The sequence below is a fragment of the Vipera berus genome (genome assembly GCF_964194415.1).
Source record: "Vipera berus genome assembly, chromosome: W".
NCBI lineage: Eukaryota > Metazoa > Chordata > Lepidosauria > Squamata > Viperidae > Vipera > Vipera berus.
In genome coordinates, this window is record NC_138210.1 from 55,559,734 (window position 1) to 55,577,921 (window position 18,188).

Here is an 18,188-nt window from a genome sequence, read left to right on the forward strand (position 1 = left end):
CTGTGGTTTTACATCTTGAAAGGCTAGTTTAAATTACTGAATGCATACAATTCTGCAAATGTTCTGTGTGTTTATAAATGCGCAGTTTTAAAGTTGGGAAAATAGCTTGTAATCTTGTTAGAGATTGAGAAAGAGGATTTGACCAAAAAATTTAGAGGGGAGATATGCATCAGTTAACCCAAATAAATTTTCCTGAACTTTATAGGAAGGACTACAACTCCAGAATCCTCCAATAGTGGGCTAAATTAATGGTTACTTTTCATACTTACACTTGCTATGAACTTGCAAATTGCCACACAATTATTTACTAAATGTGGCTAGAGTTAGGACCTAAATGCTTCTTGGTAGCCAAAAAAAAAAAAACAACCCACCTTACACAATGTAGCCGGAACAGCTGCTAACCACAGGTGGCTGCCTTCACACAAAGATGACTTGATTTGGGCTTCTGCATGAACTAAGGCACAAAAGGTTTTGCCAACAAACCAAGGTTAAAATGTGTCATAATTTTATGGAAGGACCTGTCTGTGTTCTTCAAACAAGGAAAAGGTTACCTCCTTGATTTCTTTGAAGCTGTCTGGCTCCTAATTACTACGGGCTACTATTTTTTCTGACACCTGAATTCTGTTGCATCCTGTGGACTAGCTCAGGTGTTCCCAACTACTGGGCCGTGAGCCATTTGGAACTGGATCGCAGAAGCAGTAGGCATGCATGTGCACTCCATTTGTCAGTTTGCGTGCTTGTTGGCCACTCACATGGAAACACACCACACACACACACACAGACCAGGCAGCTCCCAGAGACAGAAAGGTTGGGCAACTAGCTCATTCTTCAGTGTATTTATTTGCCTTCTTCCATCCCCCAGCTATAGGCTACTTACATTTTCTGATTTTCAGAGATGCCTGAAGAAGACCAAGAACAGTGGGGAAAATTTGTCTCGGGACCTTTATCAGAAACCAATAAGAAGAACACTGTGGATCTAGTTAGTTTTTTTCTTTTTCTTTTTTATACTTTATTATAGTGTTGTAGACTTGGTCCTATATAAAATCTCTGGCAGAGTTGTGGAAACCATTCCACCAGAGATGGATATCTATCTTCTCTTAATTGAGGGAAGCACTTCCTAGTAATTTCACACTCTCCATGCTTCATGTCTAAACTTCAATCACATCGCCAATTTTAGAAATGGATTTCTCCAGATGGCTCAGCTTGGCTAGTGACCTGGGGAATTTACAGGTGAACGCTATATTGCTATTTCTAAGAATGCATCACATTTCCTATATAGCCAGAGGTTCAGTAATTTTAAGTCAGCTGCAGCTACCCACTTCAGCCCTGGGTTCCTGGCCTCTTTGTCATACTGTCCCTTTCAAAGTAGCCCATAATGATTGCAAAGCTAGAACCCCCGTGTCAAAGACACAGCAAACCAGGGGTAGGGAAGCCCTGTTTAGGAAACGGGAGCTCGTTCAGCTAATCTGAGCACTTGAGTCTCTGCTGAAATTTCAAGATGTACAGAATTTGAGCCTCTGGGCAAATAATCTTCGCTGTATATTCACTACGGCTACGCTTTCAGAAGGAACCCTGTAACTTAACGATTATTTGTCGTCTTCAGGTCAACCTGCACAATCTCCACTCATCAAGCGACGATGATGAGAATGACCTCAAGGAGTTCAGCTTCCCTCAGGAAGCTGTCCTACAGCAGGCAAGTGGCCTTGTCCATTCCTATTGGGAGGCATTTGTACTCCATAGCCCTTATCACCTGCCTGCCACGTGCTTGTTTATTTAAGAGCCAAGGGCAATATTTTTAGCTCTGTGGGCTTTGTGCCTAAAAACATATTGCTTGCTCCAAAAGTCCTTTTAGTCACTTCCCACTCCCTCTTTCTCTTCCTCTACAGACATGTGCTGCAATTAAGTAAATAATCCACACATCAAAAAACACCTCACCTTTAATCTGAGAGTTCACGACTCCTTGAGGGGGGGTGTCTAGATTCTATATTTTAGTATGTCCCTTTCTGGCTGGTGGCCATGCAGAAACCTTGATTCCTCCGACAAATAGCCTCTCCTCTTTCAGAGGAATGTTCCATCTGCGTTACGAAAGTAGAATGCTTACATAAGCAGCAGGGCCCACCTTGGGAGACAGCAATATGCGCGGAGCGTTTCTGGAAAAGATATTTATCCTGCTCTCCACCTTTCTCAGCATAATCACCACCTCTATTTGGAGGCAGTGGATATAGAACCTTGGTATTCTTTTCTTTAAGGTAGTCATTGTATATGGTCAGATTCTGGGCATGTAGGAAATCATAGTAACAAGCCATACAATAAAATATTATAAAGCCAACTCTCAAATAAAATGCCACCCACCCACCCCAATATAAAACCATACAGAAGGAAGAAGAGCCAGCAGTAGCCCAGTCATTATGTTTCATTTTTATTTTTATTACATCTTGTGCTCAGGATTGGATTGATGCTACTTGGAATGAATCCAAGCCAGGTCTTATCTGTTAAGATCTATTGGAAAGCACATAGATTTATTCAGACAAAAGAATTTCCGTGCGTTCCTAGATGCATCCGATCTAATTAATCATCTGTTTTGACTTGCAACTGGCGATATAAATTTAGTTAATAAATAAAACTCTCACTCCACCATCCCCTTTTGAGCTATTTATCATTCATGCTTGTTTTCCTATTATTACTTTTTTTCCCCATAGGCTTTCGTAGGTTATCAAATGCAACAGATGACTTCATTTATTGACCACTTTGGTTTTCATGACGAAGAATTTGGCGAGCAAGAAGAGAATGTCAAGTTAGTGATGTGTTCACATTCCCCCTTGCCTTTCTCCATGTCCTGTTTCTAGGCCTCTTTTAATGTGCTCTTTGGTGGCTGAAAATTGCCTTGCCTCCTGTGAGGACAGTAGCATAGCACAGCTGATTTTTGTCTGCTCTGGAAAGGAAGCATGATTTTAAGCAGGATCCAGAAGCAAGACTAAGCGTTTCTAAAGCCCCACCTATTAAATTATGTTCCTTTGGTCTGTGTATGCAAAGGGACATCTGCCTTTCACTGGTCTTAATCTCTGCTGATTATAGTTTCCTATAATTCAGTTGTAAATTCATTAATGAGAATTAGATTATTCACTGAATACATTTCAGGAGCGTTTGATTTGCATGTGCTTGTGCCTAGCAGTTTGTCATAGAGGTACAAAGATGCATAGTCTTGCAACTTGCAGATTTGGTTATTGGTCCCAGTAAAATATAACACATCGGAGATGTTAGATCAGCAATCCTCATCTGGATCATCCTTACATTTTGAGCTATAACTGGATCCCCAGCCTTTTTGGACTTGTGAATTCGATTTTCAGGAAGTGTTAGGGACACTGCAAGAATGCAACTTGTCATCCCATTCCCAAAATAGTTACTGGGGGGCATAATTACTTAGAAAATACAGATTTAAGTTATGGAATCAGTTTGTGACCCAGAGGCATTCATGGAGCTAGTGAAGACTCACAACTGGCGCTTTGCTTTGCAACATTTTTGTCATGAAATGAATTCTTTAAAATTCCTTTTAAAAGCCTGACGGAGCAAAGAGCTTGTTTTATGTCAAAGAAGGTGCCTTTCTTGGGACCTGTATCCCAACTGGCATGCTAGGGACCATAGAGCCTATAATTTCATTTTAGTTAAGGATAGTTTTTTTTAAAAAAAAAGTAAAGGAGAGTTCCTGCATATTTTACTACGCTAGTTTTTACTCTGCTAGTCGCCGGCTCATCTCCATTTTGAGGCCATTGAGCCAGCCAGCACTGTCCTCAGTCATGTGGCCTCGGCATGATGTCACAGAATATTGTTAACCTTCCTTCCGAAGTGGTAGCTGTCGATCACATTTGCATGCTTTCAAACTGGTAGGTTGGCAGGAGCTGAGGTGAGGACAGGAGCTCAACCTGTCCCAGGGCTCCTGGATCTCAAACCTGGGCTGCCGACTTTTCAACCACCCGCTTGAGCCTCCCTGCCACCCTAAGGATGATAGCAGTCAGATAAAAAAAAAATAGCTGGGAAAACCTTATCTGGCTAGGTGTTCATTCCATCTCATTGAGACCTAATGAGCTAGTATTTGCTTGGCTTCTTTTGAGAACGCGAGAGGATTAGACGTGTGGTGATGCTTCCATCTTTGCCTTTGCACAGCCAGGACTCCACTTCATGAAATCTTTTGTGTTTCTGGACCTCTCGGGAAAGAGGGAATGTTTTGGTTTTTTAAAAAAAACTTACGTTTTATAAGAACATTAAAAAAATGAGCTTTATTTGATCAGATCAAAGACTCTCCTCGTCCATCAACCTGTGGATAATTGCTCTGAGAAAGTCCAGAAGCAGAGTGGTTTCCTTTCAAATTTTGGAAGCCGGAATGATTTGATACTTGGAAATTGGATTTTTATTGAATTAAAAGCTCCCATCCCAGAGGCGCTCTGGCTTCTAGCTTGCTCTGCTCAGCTTGCCAAATGACAGAGCCTTGCCTGAAAGAAAAAGACAAAAAAAGGGGGGGGGTGTCTTAATTTTTCAAGTCACGTTAGCCACTAAAGATTTGATGTTCTTAGTCAAGACTGTCCAGTCGTTCCTATTTTGCCAGTCTTGTTTTGTTGTGGCAGTTCCAGCATGACGTTTGACCTGGGTGACCTAATGATTGAAAGAGGGGGAGCTGGAGACCTTATTGGCAGGCACCTCATTCCATGCCCAGGCGGGTTGCTTTTTTTTCCTCTCCCTTTCTCCAAGTCTGCTGACCCTCATGTGTCTGCCTCTCTTTCTTTCTCTCCTTTTTCTTTCTCTTTTTCTGCCTATGTGGCCCACAGCGCTCACTTCCAACGGTTGAAAAGGTAAATGCTAATGCGCTGCTCTTCTTTTTTTAAAAAATAAAATAAAATACAAAGATGAGGCCAACAGCACACGTATCTCCTTTCCATCTCTCCATACGTGCACCCTTTTCAAATAAATACAAAGATTTCATCTAGGGAAATATGCGTAGGTGAAAGCTCAGAGGTATTTTACCCAGGTCCCATTCTCAGCCCAGTCTTTGCATTATCTTAAAATGGGGCTTTGCTGTCTGCTTCTGGAGAATTAAAATTAATCGGGACTGATCTGACGCTATAGCAATGGTTGGCGGGTGACCTGGAAAGCTGGTTCAAATGCTTGTCAGACAAGACAGAACACGGTTTGGGCTCTGCAGCCACTTTCTTCGGGCTTGGATACGAATCTGTTCTGTGACATCTATTGAACAACTTTCCTTTTGATGGCAGGTGGCCACACTAAGCTAAACTTGGCTTCTCTCAATAAGCTAAGCAGGGTCAGACCTGATTAAATGAGAGACCGTGAGGAAATTCCAGAATTTAGACTTAAGTTGCAAAGTAAAAAAAAAAAGAGTTTCCAGAAGAATGTAATGGTAAATTATATCCATACCTCAACTCAAAGGGGACTTCATCTTTATTTTATTAAAATATTTCTTAATATAAGCAGTAGCCTTCACAAATCAATGCGCAGTTCTAAAATAAAGCTAATACAACTCTTATATATATATATATATATATATATATATATATATATATATATATATATATATATATATATATATATATATATATATATATATGTCTAAAATAAAGAATAAAAATTGAGCTAGTGCAAGGGATTTTGGTAAACAGAGTTTGAAACACATTGCGTAGCGTTGAAAATTCCATATAGAAAAGAAAAAAAATTAAACACACACCTGTAAATGTGTGGCCCGTATAGAAAAGTTTAAATTAGTTGCAGAAAGACAGATACTATATTAACAAGAGTTTTCTGAAAAAAAGTTGACAGTGAAGTATTTAAGAACTAAGAACTCTGCATAGGAGGGAGAGAGTGTCTGTTGAATGATGATATTGGGAGTAGTGTTACATTTATTAAATGGCGGAAAGAATCCCCGTAGCAGTAATGTAACTAAGATGAAATCATAAAGTAAACTAAAAGCTATCCTTTCTCTATTAACTTAATTGTTTTAGTAACCTTGGGCAGGATACCCTGACTCCTGTCTGCATTAAGAGATAACTACTGATTCATGTAGAATGTTTTCAACTCTTCCTAAAGTACTTTGGAAATGGGAATTTTATTAAAAGAGTTTAGGAAAAAGAAGGGGAATAAATTCCCATTTTAGCACAGCACAGTACATGCTTCTTTCTTTCACTGTTTCCCCCCCCCCCCCCAAAATAAAAAAACTAGGCTTGTACTGTTCCCATCTAAGAATACAATCCTGATTTCTGGTCTTCACCATAGTTTCCTTTTTTATTTTTTATTTATTTCAGTGCTCCTTTTGACAAAACGGCCAACATCACCTTCTCACTGAATGCAGATGATGACAGCGTAAGTGTCATTCCTTGACCCATCTCAAAAGGGTTGTTGTTGAGGCAGAAAACAGGAAGAATGAATATTAGACCTGCTTGCCACTTTGTGCCGATTGTCCTCCCTTAACGACCCTAATTTGGATTGGGATTTCCATTGCTAAACAGAAGCAGTGGCGAGGCGAAATATCGCGCCGATTGGGATTTCCATTGCTAAACGGAAGCAGTGGCGAGGCGAAATATCGTGTGGATTGGGATTTCCATTGCTAAACAAAAGCAGTGGCGAGGCGAAATATCGCACGGATTGGGATTTCCATTGCTAAACGGAAGCAATGGTGAGGCGAAATATCGCCCGGATTGGGATTTCCATTGCTAAACGGAAGCAGGGGCGAGGCGAAATATCGGCCGGATTGGGATTTGCATTGCTAAACCGAAGCAGTGGCGAGGCGAAATATCGCGCGGATTGGGATTTCCATTGCTAAACGGAAGCAGTGGCGAGGCGAAATATCGCGCGGATTGGGATTTCCATTGCTAAACGGAAGCAGTGGCGAGGCGAAATATCGCGCGACTTCGCTGCTCAGCAACAACAGTCCCGATTGCAGTCATGAGGCAAAGACCTCACAGTTCTCTTGCCCTGCACAAATTTTGCTGAGTCTGCTCCCCAGCTGGTTCTGGGTAGCTCCCTTTGGCAGGTGAGACTGCACTATCCAGCTGCGCTCACCTCCTGTTGAACTCCCCTCACCTGCCTGCCTCCCCCTTATCTCTTCCCTTTTGGCCACCTTGCACTCCTGCGCCAGAGCTTTTCAACCTTTTCAGCCATTGTAGCACTTTTAGGATATTTTTTTTATTTTTTTATTTTTTATTATATTTATATACCGCCCTTTCCCGAAGGACTCAGGGCGGTTTACAGGGTGATTAAAACAAAAAATACAAAAGTTAAAAACAATTTTAAAAAATTATATCCGTCCCTGAACAAATAAAACCCCAGTTAAAAATTAAAATTAAAATTAAAATTCTCAGCCTGGGCCAGAGAGCTCGAAGAGCCAGGTCTTCAGGTCCCGGCGGAATGAACAGAGGTCGGGGGCAGTCCTGAGCTCCACTGGCAGCTGGTTCCAAAGGGCAGGCGCACCCACAGAGAAGGCCCTATCCCTGGGTGTCGCCCGCCGGCAATCTCTTACTAGTGGCACCCTGAGAAGACTCTCCCTGTGGGAGCGCACTGGACGAAGGGAGCTTGATGCCGGCAGCAGGTGTTCCCTCAGATATCCCGGACCCAAGCCATTTAGGGCTTTATAGGTCATCACCAGCACCTTGAATCTCACCCGGAGGGCAACCGGGAGCCAATGCAGCTCGCGGAGTAGAGGTGTTACATGGGAGTATCGGGAAACCCCCATCACAACTCGCGCGGCCGCATTCTGCACCAGCTGAAGCCTCCGAGTGGTCCTCAAGGGCAGCCCCATGTAGAGAGCGTTGCAGTAGTATAAACGGGAGGTCACGAGCGCGTGAGTGACTGTGCGTAGGGCATCTTGGTCCAGATAGGGTCGCAACTGGCGCACCAGGCGAACCTGGGCAAAAGCCCCACTGGTCACGGCTCCTATATGGTCTTCAAAATTGAGTCGTGAATCCAGGAGGACGCCCAAGTTGTGAGCCCTATCAACGGGGGGTAACACCTCACCCCCCATCGTTAGAGGTGGAATAGTCTGGTTAGCCCGAGATGCCGATATGCACAGCCACTCAGTCTTGGCGGGATTGAGACGAAGCCTGATTTGGCAACATCCGAGTACCATCAGCCGCCTAGCAAGGTGTCAAAAATTTTATGACCAAAAAAAAAGGGGGGGGGGGGAAAGTGATGAAGTACAGGTAGTCCTCGACTTACAACAGTTCGCTTAGTGACTGTTCAAAGTTACAATGGCACTGAAAAAAGTGCCCCCCCCCCAAGCCACAGCTGAACAAGACACCTGCCTGCCCGCCCGGCGGCGCTCTTCCTCCTGTCCGAGGTTTTCATAGTTGTGAGCATTTCTGTTGAGGATTGGCAGCAGGGGTGGGGTGGAGGGTGTTTGGTTTTTATTCCCCCCCCTCTGCTGGGTGGTTGCAGCAGGTTTTGGTCACTTCACATGACCCTGGGACACTGACCGTCATAAATATGAATCAGTTGCCAAGCATCTGAATGTAAATCACAAGACCCTGGAGATGCTGCAACATTCCAGCCGATCGGCGCTTCTTCTGGGCTCAGCAAAAGCGCCAGGATCAGCGCCGAGCTCCAGCTGGAGCCTGGCGCTGATCCTGGCGCTTCCGCTCAGCCCTGACAGCCCTGCAGCTCCAGCCGTCTCTCACTCAGGCTTGTGTGGTGCTGCTACCGGTTCAGCTCCTTCCCCTCCTCCGCTACCACTTTTCTAGGATGGTCGCGTACCACCTGCCAGGTGCCAATGTACCACAGGTGGTACCCGTACCACTGGTTGAAAAGTCCTGTCCAATGCCTGCCATCCTCGGATGACCTGTGCTCTCTCGTTCCTCCCACTGCTAGTCCAGGATTCGGTCACCATGTGAGCTTATGATCTCAGGACATGTCTGGTCCTGAGGCAGCAGAGCCTCACCTGCTGAAGAAGGTTGCTCACTGGGGCCACCTGGGGAAGAGAGAGCAGGACTAAGGGGCAGCGCAGGCAGCAGCTCCACAGGCGAAGGTGGTGGCTATCTCCACCGCGCAGGGCCTCACCAGCAGCGGGAGGAAGAGGATGGCAAACATCAGCAGAGGGTGGCAGAAATAGGCTGCAATCATTCAGTGACGGGTGGGGTGAGGTGGGGGATTTGCCACGACTGTAACTGCCATTTGTTCAGCGCTGTCGTAATTTTGAATAGTCATTTAAGAGAGAGTCATTAAAGGGCAACTTGTGATAACAACAAGTGTTAGAGATTAAACTTGATTTGGGTGACAATATTATATAATGGAGTAAAAGCACCTTTAAGGAGTTAAACGGTCTAAGGGTGTGGCTGTAATTATTCCACATAAAAGAGAGTTAGATGTTACACGTAGTTGCTCTTGTATATGTGTTTGATGTTAGTGTTTGGATACCTCTTGTTCTCTTGTTTGCTAACTTGATATTTATTCTCTCAAGAATCAACTGCTTGCTACAGTGTATATTGTTTTTGATATTGGTAAGCAGCTTTTGTATTTTGATACTATGTTTTTTATGGACTGACTTTTATGTGCATGATACTGGATTGATACTTGGACTATTTCTTACTGTGTTTCTTTTTGTTGTCTGAGTAAAAATAAGTTATAAAACTCGTGTTAGTGCATTACTGTTTGCCTAAAAGTCCCAGTACAACTTCCACTGTGTATTAATAATACTCTGTTAAACAAACCATTTTTTCAACAACATATTCTAACAATGGTTATGGGCCCAGATCCAGTGTGGTGCTGAGGACAGGCACAGTATTGTATTTATATTTCCTAACTGAGTTTTCAAATTCAGACAATGGCACAAGGACTATTCAATCCATTCTGCATTACCCGGCTTAATGGGTCAAACTACGTATCCTGGTCTACACAATGTAGTTTGCTATTACAAAATCAAGGTCTTTGGAAAATAGTCCATAATCCTCCTGATGTAACTGCCTGGGATCCAACTAATGAAGAAGATAACAAGAAGATTGTAGATTTCAATAAAGACAATGATAAGGCTTTATCTATTATTGGGCTAACATTAGGAGACCAACAGCTAGTCCATGTGCGTGGAGAAGAGTCTGCTGCTAAATGTTGGGCTAAGTTGAAAAAGATTTTTGTTCGGGACAGTGTTGGTGCTCATATAAATCTTACCAGAAAGCTATTTAGAGCTAGACTGGAAAAGAATGGCGATATGTTAGCTCACCTTAACTTTATAAAAGCAACTTTGTTGGAACTGCAAGAAAAAGAACTTATTTTCTCAGAGCTTCACCAGGTTTACATCATTTTATCATCATTGGATGAGAGCTACGATGCCTTTGTATCGTCCTTGGAGGTTTTGTCCAAAGAAGACCTAACTTTCTTCAATAACTGGAAGGTTGTTGGAAGAATCAAGATGTCGTATGGAGAGAAAACAGTTGAGAGAGCCATTGCAACAAGAAATAAAGAAGACTGAATCTGCTTATATTTTAAGGAAATGCTTTAATTGTGGGTTAAAGGGACATATTGCTAAGTTTTGTCAGAATAGTAATTGTCAGAGAAAGGAAAGCCATAGAAAGAATAAAAAGCTGATTAATGTAGCTGTAGCTAATAGAACTACTAATAACCACAATTGGTGGGTGGTAGATAGTGGAGCTACACACTGTATTTCAAAAATAAAAAGGGATTTTGAGAATATAAGGTCTAGTAAAAATATATTTCTATGGCTAATGGCTGGAGAGTCAAGGTCTCTGGAGAGGGTAAGGTTTACTGTTCATTTTTAAAACAAAATTTGGAAATGCTATATGTTCCCAGATGTGATTATAATCTATTATCAGTTAAGGCATTATTGGAAGCAGGTTTTAAAGTTACTTTCCAAGGGGAGGAATGTCTTATTCAAAAGAATGAAGTGAACTTAATAGCTAATATGAAAGACGGTTTGTTTGTAATTAGCAATGATCCTATTATAATGGCTACTACTTGTACAAATCAAAAACCACATGATGAATGTATTCATTTATTACATAGAAGATTGGGTCATGTGAATTTTAATACACTAAAAAGAACTGTAGCTTTGTCTAATGGGTTTAAGTTAAAGGCTTGTAAGAAATATCTGCAGTGTAACGTATGTGGTAGAGAAAAGAGCAGGGCAGCACCAGCTAATAGGTTAGATGGATTTAAAACCACAACTCCATTAGAACTGGTATTTATGGATTTGATAGGTCCTATGAAACCCAGTTTAGGGGGTGCTTGCTACATATTAAATATTCTAGACCATTATAGCAGATATGGGTTCTGTTATCTCCTTACGTCAAAAACTGAAACTATACAAACAATATCTAATTGGCTCAAGTTTGTACAAAGGAAAACTCAGTTAAATGTAAAAACCATAATAACAGACAATGGAACTGAGTTTGTTAATAAACAGTTCAATGAGCTGTTAGTTTCAGAGGGAATAGAGCATAGACGTACAGCTCCTTATAGACCTCAGCATAATGCATTTGTTGAACGGAGGGGCCAAACATTGCAAGCTATGATTAGATCTATGATTGAAGATTCTGGTTTACCTGATAGCTTATGGGGAGAAGCAGCAAAATGTGCTAATCATATTTTAAACAATGTGGTTAGTTCAGCTACAGGTAAAATTCCTTATACCTTATGGTATAAGAGAAAACCAAATCTTAATTATATTCACACATTTGGGACACCTGCTTGGGTACATATTCCAAGTTCAATAAGAAATAAAGGAGAACATAGAGCTAAACAATTATTTTTTGTTGGCTATGAGTTAAACCATAAGTCTTATCGGTTCTGGGAGAAAGGTACTAAAAACATTTATTGTAGTTCTAGCGCTGTTTTTCAAGAACAGTCAGGCTGGGAAAGGGTAGAAGATATTGTATATATTCCTCAACAAGATTTAACTAACTCCTCAAATGAAAGTGATAAAGAAGAGGAGGAACCTGCTAGAGAGATCAAACAAGAACCACTGATAGTGGAGACAGGAGAGGAAGAAGATAATAATGTAAATGTACCTATAAGTCCAATAATTCTCAGAAGGTCTAACAGGGAAAGACGACAGCCTGATCGTTTCGAGGCAGGTTTAATTTGTCAAATAGACATTGAACCTTCTAATGTTGAAGAAATAAAAATGTATCCTGAGAATGAAAGAAAGAATTGGAAAGTAGCTATGGATAAAGAAATAAAGTCTTTGCAAGATCTTAATGTTTATCAAGAGGTTAAAATACCTAAAACAGAAAAGTTAATTGGATGTAAATGGGTTTTTAAACTGAAAGAAAGTGTTACAGGAGAGGTAATACATAAAGCAAGATTAGTTGCTCAAGGATTTGCACAGAATAATAGTGATTATGATGAAGTATTTTCCCCAACGTTAAGAGCTTCCACTCTCAGGGCTGCTTTAGTTTGGGCAGCAAATAAGAATTATAGTATAAAACATGTAGATATTGAAACTGCTTATTTGCATGCAACATTAAACCATAATATATATATGAAAGTTCCATCAGGAATAGAAAGTAAGGTAGGGTACTGTTGGAAACTGAATAAGAGTTTGTATGGTTTAAAACAGTCAGGTTATGAGTGGAATAGATGTTTAGTAAAAGAGTTAAATAGTTTGGGATTTAAAGCAGATCCTTGTTTATTTATAAAACAGCAAAATAGTGAATTATCATTGTTATTATTATTCACTGATGATATTGCTATTATAGCAAAAGATGAAACAGAAACTGAAAGAATAATTTCAGGGTTAAAAAGAAAATTTAGAGTAAAAGATCTAGGAGCTATTAGTCATTATCTAGGGCTGGATATTGTCAGGACTAGTAAAGGATTTAAATTGTCTCAAGCTAAGAAAATTAATGGTTTGCTGAAACGTTATAATATGGAAAACTGTAAACCAGTAAAAACACCTATGGTTCAAGGTTTTGAGAGTTCAGCAGATAACAGCAATGTCTTTGATAAAAAGATATATCAATCATTAATAGGCAGCTTGATGTATTTATGTAACTGGTCAAGACCTGATATAGCATTTACAGTTAATCATTTAGCTAGATATTGTGAGAATCCTACAACCAGATGTTGGCAAGATGCGAAAAGAGTTTTAAGATATTTGAAGCACACCATACATTATTCTCTATATCTAGAGCCAACAAAGGAATTGGAACTAAAAGCATTTGCAGATGCTAGTTTTGCATCTGATACTGTAACCAGGAAATCCACTTCAGGATTGGTTGTATTATTGGGAAACGCTTTAGTAGGATGGAGGTCTAACAGACAGAAGCATATAAGCTTATCAACAACTGAATCCGAATTTTCTTGTTTATTATGTACTGAGCTATTGGTATGGAAACAATTATTGTTTGATATGGGTTTAAATTGTAATGAACCAATAAAAGTGTATGAAGACAATCAAGCAGCTATAAAATTAGCAACTAATGCTGCAGTGAAAACTAGATCAAAACATACGGATCTACGGTATCTAAATGTCAGACAATGTGTTAAAGATAATTTGATTAAACTGGAATATTGTGCAACTGAAGATAATATTGCTGACCAGTTTACTAAAGCTCAGGGTGCTATAAAGCATAAATCTGTTTGTGATATGTGTAATTTGAGATTGTAAAAATATATGTATAATATGCCACCCAAAAGGGGAGATTGTTAGAGATTAAACTTGATTTGGGTGACAATATTACATAATGGAGTAAAAGCACCTTTAAGGAGTTAAACGGTCTAAGGGTGTGGCTGTAATTATTCCACATAAAAGAGAGTTAGATGTTACACGTAGTTGCTCTTGTATATGTGTTTGATGTTAGTGTTTGGATACCTCTTGTTCTCTTGTTTGCTAACTTGATATTTATTCTCTCAAGAATCAACTGCTTGCTACAGTGTATATTGTTTTTGATATTGGTAAGCAGCTTTTGTATTTTGATACTATGTTTTTTATGGACTGACTTTTATGTGCATGATACTGGATTGATACTTGGACTATTTCTTACTGTGTTTCTTTTTGTTGTCTGAGTAAAAATAAGTTATAAAACTCGTGTTAGTGCATTACTGTTTGCCTAAAAGTCCCAGTACAACTTCCACTGTGTATTAATAATACTCTGTTAAACAAACCATTTTTTCAACAACATATTCTAACAACAAGGACAGCAACTATTACCTGTTTCCTTTCTAAATCTGGCCACTGTTCTAATCTTGTCTCTGCTCTCCACTTTTCCTGCAGCCCAACGCCAACCTTTTCGACATCTGCTACAAGGAGCGAATTCAGCAATTTGATGACGACGAAGAGGCTGATGGCTCTGATGGGGAGGACATCTGGCAGGAGAAGGAGAGGACTATCACTTCGGGTACTGCACAGTCTATGACGGTTAGGTAGGGAAGAATCCATTGTATTAGCTTCTGGAGGATTCCATCACCACCCTTTGGGCTAAGGATTGATTTCTCTTGCTGATCTCCCCCCCCTCCCCCCGCCGCCCTCTTTTTCTTTTCTTAAATGCATATCGTCGTGCATTTAAATAATTCACGCTTTTATTTCCAGAGAGTAACAATTATGCTTGGTTTATTAGGGTTAAATCTTCTCCCTTGTTTGTGTCTTAAGCTAGCTCATGCTTCTCCTGCACGAAGTACATGTGTGTGTGTGTGTGTGTGTGTGTGTGCGCGCACACACACACACACACATGCCTTGACAGTTTCTGCCCTGTTGTTCCGTGGCCTTTGCATGCCCCACATCTCATTTTTTATGAATATGTTCTGCTTCTTTAGATCAATCCTGTCATCATCAGCTTTTGACTAGACTCGGGTGAAGAATTATGCAAAATGAAACCAAACAGAGATGCAAACTGGATCAAAATAGTGTGCTAAGATAAGAAATTTTAGACTTGCTGGGAAGATTTTTCTTTTTTTGTTTTTTCCCCCCTTGCTGGGGGTGTTGAAGGCACATGCAGGCAGCCGCCTTCCCAGGATTCTTGAAGGTTTTCCACAAGAGGTTTCCATTTTACAGGGGTGTTCTTCCCGTTCTGTCTCCCTGTCCCCCTTATTAATCAAGCCGAGGGAAAACTTCCTTTATCGTGTTTACCAATAAACTGTGGGTCGTATTTAGACCAAGCCCAAAGAGAACTTCTCGGGTCCTGTCACACATTCTTGCACGGTGGAGCTTTGTCAGCTACCCGCTTCTGCAAAATGGGAACGAGCGAATGAAGCTAGAGCGGATGGCATGAAGAGTGTTTAGCATAGCTTAAAAGTGCTTAATAATACATAAGACAATTCTTAGTAGCCATGAAATTGAAGCTGAAGATGATTCAGTGTGCAGTATCAGCTTCTCTGTTCAAGATCCAGACTTTTAGCTCTTATTACTCCCAACTGCATATCATTCCTCCCCACTCAAAAAAGCAAAAGCAAAAGCAAAAATAGATGTTCAGTTTTGGAAGCCCTTTCCCCCCCCCCCTTCTCAAGTATGTCTAATCTGATAAATGTAGCACTTGTTGCTTCCTATTTTCAAGTGCAATTTGTATCACTGAAGGAAGATAATTTTTAAACTCTTTTTCTGAGCTTTTTCCTACATTGGATAATATTTCCTCTCTTGCCCCTATTGTCACATGCATTAATCTTTTGGGACCACTTTTTGCTGTCCCTCACAATTTTGTGGTGCTTGGCTCCAGAATTTCATGTTGTTGCTGTTTTCTTGAATTTCGTCAGTTAATTCTTTAGACCAGGGGTCTTCAAACCCGGCTCTTTGATGACTCATGGACTTCAACTCCCAGAATTCCTCAGCTAGCATGCCTGGCTGAGGAATTCTGGGATGAGTCATCAAAGGGGCGGGTTTGAAGACCCCTGCTTTAGACCTTCTGAAATAGTCTGAAACAGTTATTACCCATGTTTTCCTCAAAATAAGACCAGGTCTTATATTCATTTTTGCTCCAAAAGATGCATTAGGGCTTATTTTCCTGTTAGGTCTTATTTTTTTGGGAAAATACGATACTAAATGCATCCGTCTAGCTGACGATCTTAACTGGAGCTTATTTTTGGGGGGGTGGGGGGGGTAGGGCTTATATTAAAGAGTATCGTGAAAAATCATGCTAGGGCTTATTTTCCAGTTAGAACTTGATTTTGGGTTGAAACACGGTATCTTTGTGTTAGATTCTTTCTTCTTTGTTAGCAGTAGCAGGGACATGCAACCTGCTGCCGCCATGGGAGTGGGGATGGGGGGGCATCTGGGTTTTTATTTTATTTTTAATGTTGTAGGCAGCCCGAAGTCACCTGCTTCAGTGACTTTGGGTGACCATTCAAATTGGTTTAATAAATAAATAAATATATTTTATGTTTATATCTAGGGAGGTGCATTTTCATTTTCGAAATCAAATTTGGGCTCCCGAGCGTCATAAAGACTAGGACTGATAGTGTGACGATGCTATCAGACCGGCAGGCCTGAATTGCTTATAGAGTTCAGCCATTCTAATTGCTGAAAGGCTCTCTTAGTGGAATTTAGAGGAGGAAATTGGTACGTTACAGTTGGGTGGACCAGTAGCTTGATTCTGTGGCTATATTTATACATGGAATTAAGCCATGACTGCTTAAGCAAGCCTTAGCAGACTAGCCCACATAGATTAAACCAACACCAAACTGAATGCACATTGTGATGTACAGCTGCAGAAAAAAGGAGTCCACTGGAATGGAAACTGCTTATATAGGCAAGTGGGTAATAACTCTACTTTATTCCATTTTCTCTCCCTTTTGCAGAAGACTTGGTAGCACAGATAGTGAAGATAGCGAAGACTCAGAAGGTGAAGGGGGCGAGGAAGAAGATCCTGGCGGGGGAGATGGAGAGGCCGTCCCTGTCAGCAATGGCTGTGGCGAACAAACAGAAGCGGAAAGAACATTAGGAGGTCAGAACTCAAGAGGCTGGGTTGGTGGGGTTGGTGGACGAGTGGCGAAACAGATCCAAGCTGCTGTCTGCTTGTTTGGGCATCCTTTAATAATGGGCAATAAATTCCCCTAGGAAGCAAGGTGGCATTGTTCCTGATGCTGCTGCCGCCGGCGATTCTCTTCCTGATTTGAAACTGTTCTGCTTATTTTGGTAATGAGGCCTAATGGAGTAGAGCAGTGGTAGGCAACCTTGGCTCTTTTATGACTTGTGGACTTCAACTCCCAGAATTCCTGAGCCAGCACGGAATAGAGGAAAAGATCTAAATAGGAGCAGTCCATGGTAGGAACAAGAATGAAATAGCCTTTGTCCCCTTTAAAAGTGAATTCTGAAATAAGCGTTACTCTACACTGAATAAAATAACATGCTTGTCATTAATAAACAGTGTTTCAGCTTGGCTAAGGCTCGCCTTGTAGGAAAGATGAGTGGCGTAGAAATTTAATAAATAAATTAGGTTTTGAAATATTTTTTGCCAGATAATTTTATAGAAAACACCTAGGTTTGATTTTTTTTTAATAGTTGTTCACTTTTGCTAAGAGTTACAATTTTATGTTATTTTCAAGGAGTATTATCCTAGCCAAACTAGCTACTTGGTTTTTACAATTTCAGTGATTCTTCTGTCAATCACTTTCTTTGGCTGACTGAAGATGCTGTTATTTAAGTCATAAGACATATACTTGACAGTGGCAGAGAGCGTCATTCTCGCATGTTCTTCCACACAACTCTGCTGATTTGCAGTGTTCTAGCTGAATCCTTAGGACTGTCACCCTCTCTCTTTTAATCTCTTTCCTCAGGAATGTAGCTTAATTCTGGTTTAAAACTCTTGGGAGTGAAACTTCTAAGTTTACCAGCTATAGCCACCTGCTTCTTATACAATACTCATTACAGATGAGTGCATGATGAGTATATTACAAATGAAAAAAAGGAGGGACAACTGGATCTAATAACACTAGTGTTAGAGGAAAAGTGACATTATGGCGCAATAAAGGAAAAATTATAACATTCCTTTGAAAACTACCAAAGTGAGGCTTTCACCATAGTATATTGTCAAATCACCCCATTTATGAAGTTTCCCCCCTGAAATCCTCCTCACCTTTGGTCATGTTTCCCAGGGTTGCTGGGAATTGATATTTAGCAACCACAGGAGTACCACATTTTTTCACCTTTATTTATTTCATGGCTAGGAAATAATTTTTTTGAAAGTAAAAGTCTTTTGCCATAAAAATAATTGGCTCTTTTCTTGGGAAAAGCTGATCTGGATTAGGTCTGAACA

At 40.7% G+C, this 18,188-nt stretch overlaps 1 protein-coding gene across 5 annotated transcripts in view; it reads left to right on the forward strand.

The window, feature by feature from the left end:
- The window catches only part of LOC308676226 (serine/threonine-protein phosphatase 6 regulatory subunit 1-like), a gene marked incomplete at its 3' end in the record, with an annotated part of 71,314 nt that overhangs the window by 42,789 nt on the left and 10,337 nt on the right, over positions 1-18,188 (forward strand). For all 5 annotated transcript variants that reach the window (XM_081342028.1, XM_081342029.1, XM_081342030.1 and 2 more), the window contains 7 exons: positions 894-979; positions 1,604-1,693; positions 2,700-2,794; positions 6,306-6,363; positions 14,219-14,342; positions 14,758-14,794; positions 16,732-16,877. In XM_081342028.1, the coding sequence (XP_081198154.1) occupies positions 894-979; positions 1,604-1,693; positions 2,700-2,794; positions 6,306-6,363; positions 14,219-14,342; positions 14,758-14,794; positions 16,732-16,877 (636 nt within the window). The remainder of the gene's footprint in view (positions 1-893; positions 980-1,603; positions 1,694-2,699; positions 2,795-6,305; positions 6,364-14,218; positions 14,343-14,757; positions 14,795-16,731; positions 16,878-18,188) is intronic.